Below are 19416 nucleotides of genomic sequence, written 5' to 3' on the forward strand. Positions count from 1 at the left end.
AAAATCAATTCAATAAAAAAAGAATCCCCTGGAATTATTTTCATTTATTTTACTATACGTTCAGAGTTTTTCATTGCTACAAAAAATATTATTTATTTGCCGTTTATTAATAATTAATCATTTCTATTTACTATCAATCTATAAAGAATGATTAAGAAATCAAATTTTTATCCTACATTTTGAAGTTCAACCTCTGAACCATTCATGTTGCCACATGTATTGTTAACAAGCGACTCCTGAATATTCACGTAGTATAATGTAACCCTGGTTAGCGTGACACTATTGAAGTAACTGACAACCGCTTCAATGATTGCTGGAAATGTAGATATCGGGTCGTACGCCCATCAAATAGTAACACGGGGATCGCAGTTAAATATGGAACATCGAAAATAAACGATTTATGGATTCCATTAAGTTCCATTTGATTTTCATGTTTAATTCTCATTGAGGATTATCGAACTGTAGAATATCATTTACTTTCTCAAATTTTTCCACGATTGAAATGTCAAATATTATCAATCGACTGAAAGAAATTCGATAATTTAAATGATTGCTTGGTTGTGGAATAAATAAAGGGTTCTCCAAAAGGACTTGAGATTTTGTTTGTCAATAAAACACAAGTGGTACGAAATATATCGTTTTTTTTTTAATATCAGGATTCATGATTATAATTAAACGCACAATACGATATCGTTTAAATGTCCACCACGCTGACAGGTGTACTTTATTATTGAAAAGGAAATTCATAAAACCGCTTTTGGAAAACCACTTTATTAAACCAGTTAAGGTCAATCATTATATAACGAATATGAGGATCACGAATGAGCTTGGAAATACTAATTTTTTCACCATCGAACAATCATTTCAGATTATTTTTGTTTGACCACACGCAATATTTCATTATATGATTAATATGAGGATCACGAAAATATCTAAATGTTTTTATCATGGTTATTTAATTTCTACGCACAATATTTCATTGTTTAACGAACTTGAGGATCGACGAATTTCTATGGACGTTTATACATATTTTAAACCCTCGAGCAATCGCTCAGATTATCTTTGTTTGAAGTTTTAATTAATTAATGTCCCTATGCAATGGTCGATAGCTCCAGCTTTGGCTGGAGTTTATTCTACATAAATATATCACCATTGTTGGTATTGGTCATCCAGGTAAAGGATACGACAACATAACAGTACGACGATCGTCTGTTCAATTCCGTTAGTAATCCAATCTCTCCTGATGGATACCCCCTTTGTCGCAGCAGTGAGTTGCTGCCTCTGCGGGTACTTTGAGTTCATTATATTAATTAATGTCTCTAGGATTAAACTGTCGATATACGCGGCCGTCGATTAGGATGACTCGAAGAATTAATTTATATGTCACACTTGCATTTACACTTCCATAATAATTGGTACCATTTGACTAAATGGTGAGCAACTGTAATCAGTGAGAAACAAGCAAACATTTACTTCTTTATGCATCTTTGCCTTGGAAAGAAAAATATAAACAGTTACAGCGAAAGACAAATTGTAGAAGATCAATTCTGCAGTTATTGCGAGTAGTTTATGAATATTTATTAGTTTAAAGTCTATAAAATGAAATTATATTAATTACTTGGCGACTGATATATGGACCTCGTTAATTAAATGTTATTGTAAGTGAAACCACGGAAATAAGAATGGGTCCTGGTTTTTTCACAAAAAGTGAGAAACTAGCAGGTATGGTTTGATTATATCGAGAACAGTTTAAGAAAATTAATCTTTTATATAAGTATGTAAACAATATAATTGAATTAGCTATAATCGATTGTATGTAAACGTTTCGTACAAAAATTGATTCTTTATACCTAAAGATATACACGTGGTTAAACTGTAGATGCAGAACATATTAAAATAAATTAATATAAGCAGAACTTTCAATCAATACTAACTTAATATTAATTAGTCGAAAGATATGTTCTGCTTGTAGAATTTAACTATCCATATGTTTCTACATATATATAATAAATTGAACGTACTCTCAAGAATACTTAGGAAATTAAAAGAACAATATTGAAAGACTTCCTGAGTTATTTAATTTAAATCTAGAGCCAAATATCCTCTCATTTGAGAGTACTTTCCTCGATGGATGAACCTCACCGTGAATCTGACTGCTTCTTTTTTCCGAGATTTTTAGAAACGTTCATTACTCCTCCAAGCTTTAATCGACTAGTTGCCTGCTAGATGCCCCCGGTTCGTCCGCGTTAATTAGTCCAGGAGTTTAATATCCGCTCCAGTCACGTTTCGTAACCAAGTCACTCTGGTATTTACTCGAAGCTCACATATTCCACATGTAAGCAGCTAGCGATAAATATTCACCTGGCGTTATACAAATCACTTCCGCACAACATAAACGACGTCCTCTTGTGATCTGTGGCTGTAATGCTTGGTTACAGAAATATATGAGGTATATTATCTAAGAGAATTTTGACCATATCTTACGATAGCTATTGCAATACTTATTATACTAATACTACATGTAACAAATGTAGTTTGTTTAATTTAAAATTGGAAATTTAATTTCCCTCTTCTTTTGTACAAATTAAAATTGGAAATTGGAAAGAAAATTTATTTAAATTAGAAAAGAGAAACAAAAATAAATATGTGTTGTACGAAATTTGTAAACTACTTGCTATTTTTAAAATAAAAAATTAAGCGACGTAGTTATCTCAATAATAATGTTTTCTATTTATTTTATATCATAACAAAAGGTATTACCAAAAATATTTTTTTTTTACAATAAGGGTGGAATTCAGGTTTTAAAAATTAATGAGTGTTTTATTCTACAGATATCTTTCCTCTTTCCTAAATTATACAAATTCCCTTTTTTATTGTAGGTTTTTCTTCCTTCGTACAATTTCATTTATTAATCCTTTACTTACTTGAATTATCAATAGGAATGAATGAAAAGATGTAATACAAATCTTCAAATTACAAAAATATATATATAAATATATATATACAACTTTTCGAATTCGAAAAATATATTTTCTAACAAGCAATATCATTAATTATACTCAAGGATCATGAAACAATTTAATTTTCTTAAGATATGGTTAATACCTTCAGATGTACAATCTGAATAAGAAATAAATTTTCTAATTATCATTTCGTATGTATTAAATTCCAGCACATACTCAATAATAAAAATAAAAATATGTCCTACTTCTTTCACAGCAATGTAACATTTTAAAACAATGTCCAAATTATTCAAGTAAAGGCAACATTTTTATCCTCTTATTGTCATTATTTGTACAATTCTTCCTTGCACTATACACGATAGAATCGAAATTCCAAGGGACCCCCACCATCTGTATGTGCGGTTTATTCACACCTAAATAAATGCAACCGTAAACCGTCCCGCTAAATGGCGAGTGTTTCGCGTCGATTGAATAGCCATTACATTACGTTCAATGTTTGGAAATAAACGTACAGAATATTTTACCGATCGTTCTTTCTCCAAACTGCTCTTATAATTGAGTTACATATTATATACGTGCATTGTTTCTCGGTTCAGCGACAACGCGAAATTTATTCATGGTTGATAATATTGGATGGGCAATCCACGCAGTCAACATCATTGTGTCGTTAATATGGATTCCGGTTACTGCTAAACGAAACACTGAGCTCGCAAAAACGGTTTATTAAAGCGTCAAGGTACAAGCTTTTGTAATTAACTAATTAGACAGATATAGGACAATGCATGACATTAATTTGATCCTGGTTAATTAAATTTCATCATTCTTTTCATTTGTTAACTTACAGTCGCAAATACATGAATTTCTATTCTAAGTTCAAAAGGTGTTTCAAATGGTATCACAAGTGGTATTTCATGGTCATTGTGTCCTAATTTTCTATACACAAGTCATTACAAGTAACTGAGTATGCTTTGGATTTATTTCTACCTCTTGGTTTCATAATTGGTAATTCCCAGGGAGTAGTTAAACAATGCTTACTTATTTCAAAAGCATCTTGGATAATATAATACTTAGGGAATTCAACAATTAGAAATGAGTTTTTCTAGAAAATTAGAATATAATTTGACAAGGCTTAAGTTTGTTACCAAGTACTAAGAAGTAGCTGCTCGCGTGAACGCGTTTGATCAACAACTGCATTATCCCTCGGGCACGGTCGACTACATCTCCGGTCGTGTGTTCCTAATTCGAAGGTAGAATGCACATTGTTTACGACACAGTATCCTAAGAGCAGATCGGAGCGGAATTCGTAAGCAGGTGATGCCTGAGTGGTGTACGCAATCCATAAATGTACGAGCTCCGAATGTGAATATCACACGTCTATGCAGTAGTTTCTACATTTCTTAAAATGCTCTGAAAAAAACAGAGAAGCTCTGCATCGAAAATATATATTACAAGTATTTATAGTAAATCGTTCTAAATTAAATTGTTATTATTGATCTTCATTGTTTTTTACACAAATCATTACAAATAAACCTATTAAGTAAATTAAATGCTTGCAAAACCCTCATTATAAATAATATCCATAATAGAACTTGGATGATGTTATTAAGAATTGTCAAAGAGGGGCTATAGGTCAATTAAATGGCATTATCTTTCACATTTAATTTCAATCATGCGGAATTTCATTTAAAATAAAATAATCAGGTATGTTCCACACCATTCATATGAAACATATGCGTTATTCAAATACAAAATCCTAAAGCTTTTTTTGGAGAGCCCCTCATTTATTTCAAAACCGAATTATCATTTAAATTATTGAATTCCTATCTATCGATAACAAATAGTTGGCATTTCAATCGTGGAAGAATTTTAGAACATAATCCTCAATGAGAATTAAAACAATGGAAACCAAATGAAATTTAATGGATAATATAAGTTTCATTTAATCCTGTTCGTTAAAATGATTAATTACAAGTTAAGATAGAAAAATCATTAGATATGATCTGGGCAGAACAAAAACATGTGTATTAAAGTTTTCTTCTCAATAAATAAACAAAGAACTTGCCCAGACCACATTGGACTTAATCCTTGAACAATTTGGAACAATCTTATATATCTATCTATATCATTTCTGTATTCTGTTCTTTTATTCATAATTGCCGATTTTCAAGTAACTCGGTTTGGAAAATGCTGCGAACGACGCGAAGGGTGTTCACAGTTGGAATCTAATAGAGGATTCTTCCGATGTAGGTCACGTTCACGTCTCAACGTTCCATGAAATCACTTCGAATAAATGTTACAATATGTACTGTTACAGTAAGGGTAATATAATATAGATGACGAAAGGTAAAGAAAATTCTATTTCTCTAACGTGGGATTCAAGCACGTATACCCCAGCAGTGAAAGAGCGGAGGATTTCTCGTCCATAAACGCGCCGCAGGAATGTGCCATACATATGGTCAGACATACCGTCGTTCGATCAATCAGTGTCGTGGATCGACAACTAGACAAACAAATGAAATTGCAACGAACTGACTCCGAAAATGACAGATGAGAAATCGATTTGGTTTCCGAAAATATTTAGTAATATTTGAGGTGCAAAGAATTTTACTTTTGTAGGAGTATCATATGACAAAATTTCTATGGTAGACATTGATATTAAGGAAACAAACGTTTATTAAGAATACTAGATTAAAAATTGTAAATAATGAATTAGATTTTTATAATAATTTTATCATTAATTGTACTTTTAGTAATATCCAATTTAGAATTGAAGGGTAAATCTAGAAGGAATTTAGAAGGAAAGATCTGTTTAAAAAAAACCGTATTCGTCAAATTTGATATATCAATAAAATACCTTAACTTTAATTAGAATCTTATATTTATTTTACTTTTATGCCAACTTCTCAGTTTCTCTGCAGTATCCTAAAATACCCTAGATCGAAATAAAATTTTTATTTTTGCTATTTGATTACATTTTCAACGATACCTAAAGTTGTCAACAAAAGAAAATGGACAATGATGCGCACACAGGACTGAAGATCATCATTCATTATTCGAGCAAAATACGAAAGAGTAAATAATCTGCATAAAACGTGACAGCATGTATTCATATAAATGGTACAGTTTGAACTGAAAAATGCAAACGTGATCTGAATGAAAGGTTTGCATTTAAATAATTGCCCAGTCAGATTTCGAGGGAAATGACTATATTACCGTACTTTACGCTGCGTTCTTTGTTCCACTTGCATACAAAACAAGGTCTTACTTTTTCATTAAAATGTTTGCCGCTTAATAATACTCAACTACGGGAATTTTCACCGTTAATAAGACGTGAAATTAAGAAATCGCCACGAAGAATAATGCAGCAAGTAGGGGAACAAGGACATGGCAAAATGGGGTCACGCGAATATCGTGGTGTAAGCACCGCGTTTTGTAGGACAGGTCAGGACGCGTCCATGGTTGAAATGATGGTCGCGATTTTATTCTTTCGTTTGTGCTTCGCTACTCTCAAATTGGCGATACTCGGAAAACGAAACCAGATCAGTGCACGAAAAAAACTCATCACGAGAAAATTACATTGAAACGTTACTGGGCAAAAGGCACAAGTAGAATGTTCATTTTATCGTGAATTTACAAAATATTCTCAGTCAATACTTTCCATTATTTTTAAAAGGGATATTTGTATATTCTATGATCTATTTCATATCCTTTATAGTTTTTGTATACTGTAGGATCTATTTCGTATTTATCTGTTTCATATTACCGTTTGTACATTTTCATATTTTTAAAAATTGTATGATTATCCTTGCGTTATTATGTGTATTTTTTGCTGCTTGTTCTTTAAGGACATAAAACTACTTAAAAAGGAGTACATATGGATCTGCCTACTTTAAGTATTTTTTTGTAACGAAAATTGTACACAATATCTGCTATTTATTGAATTAATAAAATGTTTACAACTACATTGAAAAACTAATAATCACAATATTTTATCTGGCAACTTATACACTTAATAACAAAAGGAGCAAAGTCTAAATGAATTTTCAAGCTTTCTATTTAAATTAATTTATAACCTGTTTATGTTTTCTAATGTCTCTTAAATAAATCAAATATGATTATCGTTTTCCTCCTTACCTTCATTCATTTTTCAGACAATTAAAAAACCAGAAGAAGACCTGGACAATTGTTTATAAGGACATTCTCCTATTGAATTAATAAAGTCCTTATGACTACTCTAAAGAACCAAAACAATTACACTATATAGTCTCTCGCGCTGTCCATCCAATTCAGAAAAGATTAAGATGCAATTGAATCTTTTCATGTTAAAACTTTTATCAATCTTTTGAAAGTGTTTCATTTAGATTAAGATGTATCCCAGATGAGAAAGGAATTCTTCATTTTTCACAGGGAAGACTTCTGCCTCGACGCGCAACGAATAAGATGACATCCACTCGTTCCCCTTCGTTCGTTTTCCTTGACTGATTGCTTTGCGTCAGGGGCGTCAAATCCATCGAGTCACCGTTTCACTTTGCTGTAAAATTGATCGGCGCTGATCAACCGAGACAGCGCTGTGTTGCTAGGATTGAACCATTTCATTTCTTTTTGGTCGCGATATTTATTGTAGCCATCCGTAACGACGCGCGCGGCGCGGAACGTTCGGAAAAGACAATTTAGTCCTCGTATCTTTGAACGGTCGCAACAAATTGCACCAGTATAGGCGGCACGTTGCACCGCGCCATTGTTTCGAGTGAGGAACAATGCGAATACGGTTATATTAAGTCCTCGATTCACGCGGTTAGATCGTTCTGCTTTCCTTGCTAGCTGAATTATTGAATGCATACGTTGAATGATTTAAGTGCAGTAGATGATCAAATTATTAGAAGATAAAAAGTTTAAGGACGAAAGGAGATTCTTCTGTTTTAGAAAAGTGTGTCAGTGACAGCCTCTAATATTTTGAAAGTGATAGCAATATACATATTGAATAGTTATTGAATAATATGTGCCAGGGAGATATTTGTTTGTCGAAGATTTTTTTTGTTCTTAGTGTCTCGAATTCTTATTAACAATGTTTTCAAAGAAAAATTAACTCAATATACAAATTTGCAACCAATGAAAATTTAAATTGACCCTTTTTATATGGAGACAATTCAACACATAATGTACTAACCCTAGTGAGGATTATCATTGTGATTTAAGTCTGATGGCGATTGAATATCATTTAATCATACATGTTCTTCGTACCTCAAATAATTATTGGAAAATTGTCTAATCGTTATTACTGTATTTCTTATGTTTTAATTCTTATTGTCTAATAGACTGAACATTTAAAAATTTTTAAATTCTCCTCTTAAATTGTTAAAGGTACTCACTGTAATATGAGGAAGTTTAACCTTTTTTTTTATAAATTTCGAGCTCTCAACTTTAAATCCGCCAGTTAAATTGATCTAGAGCTTATAGTTTTTCAAAGAATAGCAATAAAATTCAATACGATATCCTTTTTCCTATTCTCTTTCAGACGAAGAATTTCCTTGACCTCTATTTTCGATTATCCAATTCTGTTCCCAAGTTTCTCGTTTCTGCTACGAAGAATATAATTTGTGCTCGGGGTATAAGATTTCAACAACTCCTGAAAAATCGTCGAAACGCTTTGGAATGACGACGATCGATGTCCACTTGTGTTTCAGCAATCCTGAACTCGCTGTGCAAGGAGTTTCTGCCGACGAACGTGTCAGCCATCTTGTACCTGATGAACTACGAACAATACGGCCGTAGCACTGCCAGTGCACAATACTTTCTGCAATTGGCTGGCTATCTTGGAATCCCAGTGATTGCATGGAACGCCGATAACTCGGGATTAGAACGGGTGAGTCGATGTTGCTCACTCAAACGATCCCTTTTGTTCCTGCATTCGTGTAAAGTGACTACTTCTTCGATATACATCAACAAACCTTACGCTCAAATAGAGATTCATTAGAATAGCACATGGCAAATAAAAAACAACTTTTCGTAGCAATTTGTTCGCAACTTTCCTTCGATTAAACAAATATTCAGATAAGTTGCCAGCATCTTTTTAAGCTTCTTGCATTAATAAAACAATTTTCAAGCTTCCTTCAAGTGAAACATGATTGATTATAAGTTTGATTGAGCAAGTCATGGTATCCAAAATATTTACACTGTATTTAAACTTCATTGGGTTATTTTGCTCGAGTAGGTGTTGAAAGTATAGTGTAGGAAAAGCGTGAGATATCTTTGTGGATTTTACGAGTAACAGCAGAGTATTATTTTATATTTTAAATAATATTGTATACATCTAATTGTTATATTTATATAATGAATATACATCGTCAGTTAGATAATACTTGGTTCTTACTTGTTATATTCATCAAAATATTGTACCATACAGTTATTTTTTATTCCTAACACAAAAATTTTATCCAGAAAAAATTTTTACCCATCTCTGCAACCGAACATCTTCTTTTGTCATAATATTCATAAAAACTGCAGTAAAACGAAACAAACTCATGTTCGGAATACGTCAAATGAAAGTACGAAACTTTCCAATTCGTTTTCCTTGGATCAGTTAAAGATATAGCTTCGACTTTTTATTATACGTCATTGTACGCTATTCGACAGAGAATTTTTATAATATAGACGAAACTGTAACGTCGATTGTTAGAGGAGATTTGAGAGTATACGTTTCTCAACTTTGAATTCGTCTCTAATTTAAACTAGAAAAAAATTGCAGTTGTTAGTTTCTAGTCTTTAATTCGCAACGAACACTGTCGTGAGGTTTTAGAATGTAGAATGTAGAATAATTAGAATGTTGAGTGAAATCAAACTTGATTGACTATTGCCATAGAGGATTCAAAGCTTAAAATTTAAAAGAGATCAAACGAATTATTCAATTCAGGTCACATCCAGTTGATTATTTCACTTGAAAAGGTTAATCGTTACTTGCATTATTTTATGTAATCATTTAATAAAATCGTCACATTTCAATTCAGAAATTAATGTTGAAAATACCTACAGAATATAATATCGGTATGTTTTTGCTTCCATATCACGGTAGAGGATCTTAAAACAAGTTCAACGACCTATTGCATAAGGTCATAGAAAGTAAACTATACCGTAAATTTAGCCTCAATAGGTCCAGTAGATTTTATATATAAAGATATGAAGGAATGAATTTTCACAAACATCTACACTTTGTATATCAAGATGTCATGTCGGTCTAATTCAAACCTCACAAGATACGTCACATGGTTACGCAGTTCCTGGCGTACCTTATTGAATTGTCAGTTGATTAGCATTATGCTCATCGCTAACAGGTTCAGCATGGTTATTATGGGTATTCATACGAAACACCTCGTGTTCCTGGTGCTTTCAGAGAGCCTCGCAGAGCAACCTGCAGCTGCAGCTGGCGCCGTCGTTGGAGCACCAAACGGCCGCGATGCTGAGCATCCTCGAGAGGTACAAATGGCACCAATTCAGCGTAGTCACATCGCAGATTGCCGGCCACGACGACTTCGTGCAGGCGGTCAGAGAGAGAATCTCGGACATGCAGGACACCTTCAAGTTCACGATATTAAGCGCGGTTCTGGTCACCGAACCCCACGACCTGCTGGAGTTGGTCAACAGCGAGTCGAGAGTGATGCTACTCTACTCGACTAAGGAGGAGGCCACTCACATACTGACCGCCGCCCATGATTACCAGATCACCGGGGAAAATTACGTGTGGGTGGTCACCCAGAGCGTCATTCAGGACTTGCAGACGTCTAGCCAATTTCCGATCGGAATGCTCGGTGAGTCGAGGTCGCTTTTTCTACTCTGATTAAGAGGTGGTGTTCAAGTCTAGAAGGTCAATTTCGAAGTATTTTGGGAGGTTTACTGCTTTGAATTCATGAGGAATTTTTGTGTACGGTATTGCATACATGTAATTTGAAAATATATACAGGGTGTTCAAAAAAAAGCATTCAATATTTATATGGCGTATAGGGCACACTGTATTGAGTAAAAAAGCTTCAGTAAACATAGGTCCAAAGGTCGACCGTTTCTGAGATATGAACATTTTTGTTTGCTAGTATCATGATTAGACTGCAAATCTTTATGCATTTACAGGAAATTTGAATTTGCAAGAACTTACAAAATGCAAACAATATGCAAGAACATAAAAAAGATTGAAAGTAAAGTTCATGTTGTGATACTTGCAGAAAAAAATAAATTCTTATTTCAGTTCAATTTTTGTAGGTACGTTTGCGAAGATTTTATTTTGCATAAAGATCCGCAGTCTAATCATGAGTGACTTACTACTGGGTTTTCGATATTTATAGAAGATTTTCCACGTGTCCACCGCTCGTTTCTGTACACGAACTTGAAAAAATGAAATTGACGAAATTGTCGGCACTTGAATGGGAACATTCAGAACCCAATTTATAAACACTGACATAAACATCGCATGCGATGGAAACAAGTAAGTCAATCATGATACTAGCAAACAAAAATGTTTATATCTCAGAAACGGTTGACCTTTGGACCTATGTTTACTAAAGCTTTTTTACTCAGTACAGTGTGCCCTATACACCATATAAATATTGAATGCTTTTTTTTGAACACTTTGTATAATCTATTTTTAATGAAAGTGATTAAAATGAAAGAAAATACGCATTTATGCATTTATAGCAACTGGAAATATAAAAAATGTATGAGGATATGGATATATTTAAAAATATATAAAATATCAACGATGAAATATGTTGCACTGTTTAAAGGATAACAAGTACGTTCATTTAAATTTTATTTATTTATCTATATCTATAGAAATATAAATTTGCCTGAATATTCATAGTCTAGTTATGAAGAAGTCGCGTTTAAAATTTTTCATACCGGACATGTGAATTCGTATACAGTTCTCCTAATTTTTCCAATAGAATCCTTTGGCAAGTGTATTTTTGAAGGCCCATACTTTGAGAAAATGCAAAGAAAACATACATTTTTTGATAATTTATGTCTATGATATCCCCTTCACTTTAGAGTCCACTGTACAACACGGGAAATGTTAACAAATAGTACAAAATGAAGCCTGAACAAGCTTTCTATTTGTAGGAATATGTATCCATAAACTATATTCATTCTAGTGGCACCTCGTTAGAAATCCTTTCGAGTATTTCATTAGCTGATAAGCCAGCAATGGTTACGTGAAATTCTCGCAAAAATAAGAATAGCTCTCAGGAATTCCTCGGTGCATTTGTTGGGATCGGAAAATCAATGAGACAATTCTTCAGCTGCGATACGCTTGTAGTAAAATCCATCGTGCCCGTAATATTTCAAGGCTTCCGCCTTGAGAACGCAAGAGATTCGAGAAAAGCATGTAGTGTTCGATGTGTTCCTGCCGGTCAGAATTCGATGAATTTATACGCTCTGGAGGGCAACCGAGACGGAATCTCGAGAAAGGCATCAATTTCCGATTTCCGTGATTTCACCCTGCTTTTGAATGTCTTCTTCAACGACTGGCCACTCGAGGTATCGAGCGCTGCTCGTCCGCGAGAAAAACGCCAACAGAAACGAAAACCTTTCCATTACCTCTTCGAGAATTAAAGATAACAGGAAAAGATCCTTGGATGTTTCCATTAATATCGAATTTTGTGTGAAACTGTTTTTATAAAATGATTATTTGTCAATTACATTCATGAAATGATTTTTGGTGAAATTATTGTCATAAAGGAATTGTTTGTTAAATTATATATCCGATATCAACTTTATGAAAATTCCAGTTTAATACAATAGAGCTTGTGCTATTAAAATCAATAACAATAGACGTAGTCGTAACAAACTATTGACTTTATTTTGTTTCATTTACTCCCTTTTATCCAATAAATTTATTATTTTCGTTTAACGTTCCAAATTAACCATTTTTGGCCGTATCCAAAACTCACAAAACAGAATAATCTACAATAAAAAGAAAACGTATTACACTACTATATTAATTCACTATGTAAGAATTTTTCATTTTATATTTCAGTGTATATAAACACATATTTTTGTACGCGCTGATTTTTTATTTTGATCATTCGGAAACGAGCCTTAAACAAAAATATCAATTAACTTCTTACCACCACATCCACCTCCAGTCATCCACTTCAGAATTAATGAGCGCACCATTCGAATATTTGAAACTGAAGACGCTTCACAAAGCCAGTAACTACACACAAAATTCCTTTACCGTTGATTTTTCTTATAATTCTGTTCAAACATTCGCACAATTGCGGCAAAACTTTTTCTCCAGAGTTCCTGATGAAGAGTTCCCCTCGTTGTCGCCATCTACAGTACTCCTGTATTCAAACAAGTCAAAGCTTAACTTGACTCGAGTAGAAGATTGTCCCGATTCATTTGTCCTGTTAATAAGAAATTTTCTATTACAACATCGCTTCGTTGTTACTATTTTGTTGCCTCTGGAAGGAATTCCAACCTCGCAAAGTATGAAACGGTAACATTCAAAACACAGGTCTGTTTGTATCTACAGATTCATCGGTTTTCAAAGGCACCCACCTGGACTTGTCATCGCGATATCGTATACCACTCATTAGGAGTTCAAAAAGTGAAAACAATTTGTCACCCACGTTCAGGGCGGCTACAAACGTAAATAGAAAAAAACGTGAGATTCACGAGACACAGCAGCTAACACGGAAGCTATCAATCAATGTTATTCGAGGTGTTGTACAGAACTGAACTCTAAAAAAGATAGCTTAAAGTCACTTCGGTTGACTTAAAGTATTTTACGAATTATTGTTTTAACGATTACTTTTAAAATGTGTTTTCATAAAATTACAGCATATTTTGTATAGAGATTCGCAATTGGGTCGAAATTACTATCGATATTGGATTAATATTTATTAATTGGAAACCAGAGTTTGTTTTACATGAATAACCGTTTAATCGAATGAATGTCGCAGAAACATCGATGCAAATTGATTTCATTCGTCTACCGTTGGGACCAGTTTTTGCATATTTGTGTTCAAAGGGATCTGATTGGAATGGAATTCAAATGTAAATCTGACTGCGAAAAAAATTATTCACTTAGAGTCTTTGATCTATCTAGTGCAAACGTGGTATACAGCCATCCATGACATTTGTTTATAACGCTGTAAACCTTTTCATTCGTAAGTTGTTAGAAATCGCAGATAAAGATATTTGCCTGTATATCACCTGCATATTACATGGGAAAAAAAATGTATTAATTATTAACTGACCATTGACATCGCCTTTCATTCGTTACATTTATTTAACATGGAGGCCTTTCGAATAATACATGAACTGTTATTCGAATGTACCTTGTTCAATAATTGCTAAAGATTTATTAGTATACGTTGTTCACGAATAAATTCTAAAGATTTATTAGTATACGTTGTTCACGAATAAATTCTAAAAATTTATTCGTATATGGAATAAAATTTAGTCGTAACTTTATTCGTACACGAAATAAAATTTGTACAACTCTGGTATTTAATAAAACACGCAATAAATTGTTCGTTGATAGAAGAAAACGAGAAATTCGTTTTCACTAAATTATTTACTTACCAGTTTGTGGATTGAATGTCTTTCCATCTGTCGATTTACATTTACGTTCTGCCATGTGTTTTTCATTTTGTTAAACGTTGGAGGATGGTGAATTGTTTCGAAAGGAATTTAATTAAAGTCACTCGAATCAGCCTCGTCTGTCACCTGGTGCCTCCTCTCTGTGTCAGTTTTCTGTGTCCTTCGACACTGGGCTGTACTGCTCGAATTTATTTCTAATTGAAAGGCATTTTCATTTCGTTTGCAACGCATAATGAAGAAAATTCAGGATGAAATGGCAAAATGTCTGTACATCTCTGTTCTCATTATTGTAACTGACGATAAATATTTGAAAGAAATGCGATGGCATATCAAAATGAACAAAATATTAACATTTAGCGGTCCCTTGTTTTAAATTAAAATGTCATAAATATCGCTTTATATATCTATATACAAATAAAAAAACGTTGTATTTCAGTTTTATACTCCCATCTTCAGATCTGATTAGATTTTAGACAGAATTGGTCCATAGACTATAATAATTACTTTTCATAATTTTTGGTTATTCTAATATACATTTGTTGTTAGTTATAAAAAAGTTATAAAATAAATTATTGCAATAAATCTTAAATAAAACTAAATTTTCCATAAAAGAATCTAATAAACTGTCGTTTTTTTTTGTATAATTGTGATTGAAATTTAAAATCAAATGTTCTAAAATTTAATTTATAAAAATTTATTACAATCTAAAATTTAAATCTATTTTATTCTCAAAAATTAACGGCTTAAATACAAAATCTCAATCGATATTTCATTATTCTTGCTTTTTCTCTTATTTTGATATGTAAAACCATCCTTTATAATATTCACCATTAATACGTAAATTACAGTTCTCCTTTCCAGTTTTTGTCAGACTTTCGGAATATTTAATCGCATGCACACATCAGTTTCCAAAATTTCATCCTTTATTTCCCTTGTATCAATTCTGTTTCCAGGTGTGCATTTTGATACACGCACGGATAGTTTGGTAAATGAAATCACGACAGCAGTCAAGGTTTATGCGTATGGCGTCGAAGACTTTCTGAACGACAACGAGCACCTGAGTCTAAACACTCAGCTCAGCTGCGAGGAAAACTTCGGGGAATCACGCTGGAACACTGGGGACATGTTTTTCAAGTAATTATCTTTCCTTCAATTAAACATATTCCTTAATTAACGTAACTATTGTTAAACAACTTCGTGTCCGTATTTGTCAGTCGTTCTTAATCTTTTTAAACTAATAACTATATATAAAAATAATATATAAAATATGTAAAAGAACTCTCGATACTTAAAATTATTTGATGAAAATTAGACAGAGTTTGGGAAAAATTAATGTGAAGAGTAGTCTGATGATATACACTTCTTGAGCGACAATTTCGTTTCCTTCTTGCGGGCAGATACTTGAAGAACGTGTCGGTGGAGGGTGAACACGGAAAGCCAAACGTAGAGTTCACTCAAGACGGTGTTCTGAAAGCAGCGGAATTGAAGATCATGAATCTTCGTCCTGGCGTGAGCAAACAACTCGCTTGGGAGCAGGTGAGTTCAAACATTGCACGTGTTTTCAATCTTTCAAAACGCGCCCTGACGTTCAAAGAATTCGCAATTTTCTTACTTCTTGTATCCCCAGGTGAACCTAGGGTCAACCACAATGGTTTCATTTCTTAATTACTTATAGCTTATACTGCTTTTCTCAATTATTAACCTCTACTTGGTACAATTGTAGCTATTCTATATATAATTATAAGATATCAAAAATATCCTAATTCATTAAAGACCTTACCCAACAAGTATATTAAAAAGAAAATCTATATTTTTTACCACAAGTAAAATACCCCCTTAAAGTATGGTGTTCAATCAGCCTGAGAAGCCTGTAATAGAAATGGTTACAACTTTGGCAATTGTGGAATTTTTAAAATATATTTTAGTAAAAATATTTTTAAATCCTTAAACAAGTAGGAATATTAACGAAAAAAAATCTTTATTTGAACCCAGAGAAAAGTGTGCCCCCTTAGTTGTTCCCTGTAAAGTATAAAATTCCACGATTTAAAGATTCATTTTTATTCGTCTGACAACGCGGAAAAAGTTGTTTTTGCTCGTTAATCGAAATTCATATCCAGATAAGAATTTTGCCTGTGGTTAAGAATCACTGCTGTCGAGAAACCGTTAACTTCGACATAGCAAACGTCGATGCTCCGAGCGAAGCGTACGCAGAGATCAGCATAAAGTATAATATGCATGCTGGAAATGCGGAAGGGATCTGGCAACCGAATATGGGCTAACGGGGGATTCAGGTCTAGAAATATCAGATTTACCCAATCGTGCGCGAGCATACAGATGAGACATGGAACAGTGAAACGGGAAATCCGCTGTTCGAAACGAATGAATGAAAACACATTCGTTAACCAGCTGTGTGAACCATGTTATCTAGTTTCCTTATACACGATGCTATTTTATAGTGTGAGTACACAAATGGACAGCTCCATTGTAAACTGTTTACATACGCTGCAGAATATAAAAACAAAAGATGAATCAATCTCGATCCTGTGCTGTTCATTCCTCGTCGGTTTAAATTAATGAAATAGTATTCGCCTTTTACATTGTAATGTAGTATTTGATTTTGGAACATTGATGAGGTGTGTAGGTGTATATTTAGATGACCTATCAGTAAATAGGACACTTCATAGTTCAAATATAGAAATAGATAATTGATCATAGAAATGAATGCACCGGAGACCATTATTAATCCTTAATGATAAATCTAAAATAAGGAGGTATTTATGTAAAATGATTTTATACTTTTCCATAGTACTAGAACATAAGGAACATAAATTTCAATATGATCTATTACATTTTGAGAAATTGTGCAGTGAAGAAATCAACAATTATACATAATGCAAAATATTTGAAACTATTCTAAATCCGTCTTGCAATAAGTGTAACAATTACAATAATCATTTTAAAAACTATATCCAAATACGAGGCAAGAGGATATGTATCTAAGGTTAGTTTAAAACTTGAAATTATAAATAAAAATTGAATAATAAACAAAGATATACAGAATTTTTGTGGAAATTATTCGTTATACGAATACTTTCTACACCTGCCAATATGAAATACTCTTATAACCACTACTTCCTCGATTTTCTCTGTGCTTATTGGTCGAGATTTTGTAAGTACCGCGATGAAGAGACGAATTGTAGCGGTAAAATGTTTCTGACGTTCCTGCTTGGAAAATGTTTCCAAGTGAAACCTTGGGAACAGCTATTGTCTCGTGTTTACTCGATGGCAACCAGATGTTGCCTTGAAAGTCCAGGCATCTGGCCACCGAATATTGGAAAATATTTCCTCGAAAAACCCCTTGCAAACTCCGTGGCCAAATTTGTCTCATGATATGTTAAGGAGTATTGGATTTCCTAACACGTATATCACAAATAATAACTTCCAAACTTCTGGTTTCATAACGTATCTCATACATTTATATTTTTAATTCTACATATTAGGTACGTACCGAATATTGACTTTTACAAGCAGGAATTTATAGTCCAAATTTGGAAAATTTTAGATAAATATGTTAAGTCGTGTAACTAATATTATTTAAGACTGTGTATACCAAAGAGCAAAGCAGGTGTTAAACAAGGAGAATACACATTCATGAAAGTGTTTTGTCTTGGGTTTGTCAATGGGTTAATCGATAAAGCTATACTAATAAGTAGACTGCAAATATTTATGCAAATTTTTACAGATTCAGATGAAGAAATGAGATTTAAATAAAAATATTTCTTTTCTTGTAAACAGTGTACCACGTATATCATTGTTGATATTCTACACATTTTGGCATTTATGCACAATCTCATGCATTTTCCCACATTTTCACTCGCCATAAATGCATAAACATTCACAGTAAACTAATAAGCATCCTCTCGGTTGGCAAATGTCCTTGGAAAAGAAATACAGATTTTGAAAGATACGCAGCGTATAAACTAAACAAAATGCACAATTTGTTACATTCTCTACCGCTATTTAAAATACGCAACTTTAAAAATTTGAGTTTAATATAATTTGTCCCCAAGGTGCACCTGTGAACTGGTTGTGTCTAGTCTGGCATGAATCGCCATGTACCGGGGTTTCAGCGCGAACACTCTAACCGCGTTTAAAGATTTCCATTCCTCATGAATTCATCGAGTCGGAAGAACCCGATTTCAACATGGAAAAGCGAACACGAGCAATGTCAGTGGCGAGTTCCGACTTTCCGATGCCAAGTTTAACGAGGTCGCGTCTCTCGCCTTTAATCAAATATGAATCCCGCATGAAAGGTAATACATGTTTCCCTTCAGCTGGGTTACGTGACATTTTCGTAATGACTTCGTTTCGTGTCGCCAGCCGTTGATGTTTTCCGTTGCGTATCGACCACGAGAAATTGGGTTAGTCGCGATTAAAAATGTCCATTTTATTGCGATAGACGACGACATCCGCGGATTATCCTGGTGCGAACCCAAGCCGCGAACAACCTCGGAAATCCGTTCTTGCACCCTCTGCTGGGCTCCATTGTCCTCTCCCTCGACGGCCTTCGATGCGCTTTCTGTACTTTTCATCCCCCGTTTCAACATGTAGCAGCTTTTTCTCCTCGGGAATACGAAAGGAATATTCCTGAAGGAAATTCTTGTGAAGACAGATCTATCATGAACTCGTGTACAGGTTAAATTCGTATTATCAATCAAATTATTGAGGAAGAATTTTATTTTTATAATGTAGATATCAATTATAATTATTTCGTAATTTTAGTTTCAATTATTAGTCTAAGTTATTATATCTTATACATAATTGGGCAGAATACAAATTAAAATTCGAGATACACAAAGAA

The 19416-nt window shown here is 33.4% G+C and overlaps 1 protein-coding gene across 3 annotated transcripts in view; it reads left to right on the forward strand.

The window, feature by feature from the left end:
- Positions 1–19416, forward strand: part of LOC128884762 (glutamate receptor ionotropic, NMDA 2B) — a 365676-nt gene that overhangs the window by 265927 nt on the left and 80333 nt on the right. For all 3 annotated transcript variants that reach the window (XM_054138365.1, XM_054138368.1, XM_054138367.1), the window contains 4 exons: positions 8648–8826; positions 10351–10765; positions 15509–15689; positions 15953–16091. In XM_054138365.1, coding sequence (XP_053994340.1) covers positions 8648–8826; positions 10351–10765; positions 15509–15689; positions 15953–16091 — 914 coding nt within the window. The remainder of the gene's footprint in view (positions 1–8647; positions 8827–10350; positions 10766–15508; positions 15690–15952; positions 16092–19416) is intronic.

Source organism: Hylaeus volcanicus, chromosome 2 (assembly GCF_026283585.1).
Source record: "Hylaeus volcanicus isolate JK05 chromosome 2, UHH_iyHylVolc1.0_haploid, whole genome shotgun sequence".
In the NCBI taxonomy this organism is placed as follows: Eukaryota; Metazoa; Arthropoda; class Insecta; order Hymenoptera; family Colletidae; genus Hylaeus; species Hylaeus volcanicus.